This window comes from Triticum dicoccoides, unplaced genomic scaffold, assembly GCF_002162155.2.
Source record: "Triticum dicoccoides isolate Atlit2015 ecotype Zavitan unplaced genomic scaffold, WEW_v2.0 scaffold105488, whole genome shotgun sequence".
NCBI lineage: Eukaryota > Viridiplantae > Streptophyta > Magnoliopsida > Poales > Poaceae > Triticum > Triticum dicoccoides.
Genome location: NW_021172417.1, coordinates 1 through 3,710, shown reverse-complemented (window position 1 = coordinate 3,710; position 3,710 = coordinate 1). Strand labels below are relative to the sequence as shown.

Here is a 3,710-nt window from a genome sequence, read left to right as displayed (position 1 = left end):
TTGCCTGCGGCTTCACGGTCTGGAGGAGATCATTCTGGGCTGGTTCGTCGCATAGGTGAGACGCAAAACCCTCCCAGTCCATGCCCAGGAGATCCTCAACCCGAGGTGAGTTGCCTCTGTGCTCGATGCCAGTCAGCACACTAGCTGGCATGTCGTCGATGCTTGATAACAGGGCCTCAATCTCCCCACACTCCTGCAAAATCCCAATCTGATCCATTGAGTTGTTCGCGTAGTTGGGCTCCAGGACACCACCATTCAGATCTATGGGGTCCATGATCATGGGTTCCTCACTACAGGCTGTATCATTAGTGATGATGGTGATCGGCTGGTTCTGGTCTAACATAGTTTCCGAGTTTCCCTGAGGTAGGCTTGATGTTGATGATGACATGTCACCGACCGGCCTAGAGCATTCCATTGACTTGGTGGGCTCAAGCACCGGCTGCTTCTTCGTGCTGCTCCTTGGTGCCCGGCCGCCTCGGCGCTTGGAAGCGGTGGAAAGCTTGTTCATGTCGATGGTTATGGTGGTTTCCTTGCCAGCGGTGTACATGCGCCGGAAGCTGTGGATCTGCCTGCTAAGATGAGCGTTCCAGTAATTCTTGATCTCGTTGTCAGTCCGCCCTGGCAGGTGACTGGCGATCAGTGACCATCTGTCAGCCAGTTCATGAAGATGCATGCTCGTTAGTGAGAGCTATTTAAATATAAATGGGAAGCGGTGCTCTACGAGCTAAGATAGTACTAACTCGAAACACCGGACCAGGCAGACTAATTAGAGAGTATACCTTAGGATATAGATATATCGTGGACTATATTGAGTGTCAAACCTTTGAGATCTCTCAAGCTAAAGCTATGCACCTTTAACGCTGAATTTAAAATGACGCTAATAGCCCCGATTTCCCACTATAGCGTCAAATCTGGAGTCGTTTGCCCGCTAAGCCGCTATACAAAACCAACCTTCTGCATTATTTTTTGTTCTAGTTTCTGACGCATTGATGCAAAGCTTGGTTATTTAAATAGAACGCCTGATTGTTGCTCGGGTTTTGATATACGAACATATGTATATGTTAAGTATATGCATTATATCATATATGATGCCTTATTGTATACTTATTTTTGTTAGAATTAGTCTTGACATTAGTTGTACACATGCATGTGTACATGTCGTGTGAGTTATAGCCAGTCCTTAGCTGCACGTATTCGTTAGTTAGTGAGTCAGCTGCAGGGGTGGCCCTCTAGTCGTGCATGTAGTTGGCTAGTGAGTTGTTGGTGCATGCCTTGGTTGTTAGCTTCAGCGGGTTGTTTGGCCGGTGAGGGCTGAGAAAAGATGTAGCCACGGTATGGTCACCAGGGAAATCTTTTTGGCAAAGCCATTGTGATCCTCTTCCTTGGTGCATGTGTGTGTGTGTGTGTGTGTGTGTGTGTGTGTGTGTGTGTGTGAGAGAGAGAGAGAGAGAGGGAGAGAGAGAGAGAGAGAGAGAGAGAGAGAGAGAGAAGATAGAGCATGTGAGGAAGAAGTGAGGTGCGGCGAGGAGGCAATGCCAACAATTATTTTCAAATTTTCATGATTTATGGAAAACGCTAAATTGGTTTCGCTTCGCAACAGCTCCGCTATAGCTTTTTCGTTAGCTTCTGGCCCAACAACCAGTAAATGGCAATAGCCCGCTATTTAAACAATGAGTATGTATTCCTCTTCACATGCAATTCGGCGAAGAAATCCTAGCTAGAGCCCATGCAACTCTCGCACTGATTGTACCCCATCACTGCCGATACCATTGATTGCCTAAGTGACATTCTACTTAATTTCCTGAACTAATTGGGAACAGGAATCCGGCACCAATCGCAAAAAAGAAAAAAAAGAAAAAAAATCAACGATGTTATCCTAGGTCTCAAGGATCACATGGTTCGTCTCTCGCACTGATAGAGCCATTTTGCAAGTACATGCCCGAACTAATTTGCAAGTTGTTTACTTTATTGTTCCTCGCGTTTCCTGGCTGGTAAAGTTAATATGACCAACAAAATGTCGCGCATGATCATGAACCATGAGATAGGCTGGAGAGGACCAGTACACATTCTACATCATCGGGGTTAGCATCAATCTCCTCAGCTCGCGCTGGGGGTGACAGCAATGTCATCTTTTAAGTGGATTAGCAAGATCCAGAGCGCCACCAAGTACATTGACTAATACTGATGTTGAGAACTGAGCAATACTAGACTACTAGGGCAATACTAGACTACTAGCAGCCGCCCCTCTCTAGTGTACACTGAGCTTTCTGAGTGAGTGAGAACGTCTGGAGCACGGCACCAGTTGGTCTGCTGCGCCGGAGAAATTATTGTAATGTGTCATAGATTGAACGATTGTAATGTACCCACTCTTGTTTAAAACTACAGCCGTTCAATTTATGAGACATCACAATCGCGAATGGATCTGATCACAGGAAACATCTGATCATTGAAACATCTACATAACATACATCACAATTACGAAACCTAGACGCTGTTCTAGTGCTTAAAGGTTGTTGCGTTAAACATCTAATCATTTGTTTAGTGAACCTGTTCTTATTTAAAATCATATATAGCTAACAATTTATAATGTGTGCACTGCCTTGAAAAGGAAAAAATACATGTAGAACTACGCGAACCAATAAAAGGGGTGGCCCTAAAATATAATCCCACGTACACATGCATAGACCAACAACCCGTCTCGTAAAAGAAAATCTCATGTACACCCAATATGATGCATCAACAATTTCACAGATGGAAATGAGTCCTCATACCCTTCCTTTTGTGCGTTGCCTTTCATATGTCACCACCAACAAATTGGTAATTACATCCTATTTTGCGTAAAAGAAAAGGGGAGTTATATGTTTTGTGGGCTCAAGAAACTAAGTAATGGATAAAACTTAAAAACAAATAAAGTTGGAGTACTGATTTAAAATTATCCACTTCACAGGTGCAAAGGTTAGATGCGATTGGATCATGCACTCCTATTTTTTCAGAAAGAAAGCAAGTGAGTCACATTTAAGAAAGACAGTGCGAGAATTTACAGTTTTAACAAAGTATCATTCTGTTGCCCCAGTTAAGAGATATTTAATAAAACACAGTTGACGCGACAGCGCAACCTAGCTTGGTCCATGTGTGTGTTGTTGGATTTTTGCCACATAGTTAAGAGAGGATATAGTGATAAACTGAATACATGGCAAACACAAAAACACGAAACGCAAGAAAAACGGCTAAATCTTGTCGTGTATGACTTGAGAAATAAGTTGGTCAAGAAATAGCAAATCTGTTTCTGTGCAATGATGTGGGCCATAGAATTGTATAGTCGAGGGAATAACCTTTAATCTATAGCGCCAGAATATTACGCCACCACTAAATGTGAAAGGGAGCGAAAAATGGGATCGCTAATTTACATTTAGTGTTCCTTTCTGTTAAAGGGAGCATGTACATTATTTCTAGGTGTGAAATGAATATAGGCAAAGACTAAAATCATATATTAATATACAAGACCGGTAATGGATTAACACATATACATTGACTAAGATCAGTTCCTCAAATTTGTATGTAACTAGATGCAACTTAATTGTTTTATATCAAAATCAGCAAAATATTACAAGAATGCAACATTAATACAGATATCTGCCTCTGTTTTTGGCATGCTTAATTTTGCCTTGGTCCTGTTCAATGCTCATGGATGGGGTGCATTATTTTCAAAA

General features: G+C 42.4%; 1 protein-coding gene across 1 annotated transcript; it reads right to left on the bottom strand.

Annotated features, from left to right (window-relative positions):
* Nucleotides 1–4: 4 nt before the first annotated feature.
* On the bottom strand, nt 5–673 carry LOC119342805 (myb-related protein P-like; the record flags this gene model as incomplete). The annotated part of the gene is made up of 1 exon (XM_037614167.1): nt 5–673. A coding segment is annotated over exon 1 (669 nt), but the record flags the coding sequence as incomplete, so codon positions are not given.
* Nucleotides 674–3,710: the final 3,037 nt, after the last annotated feature.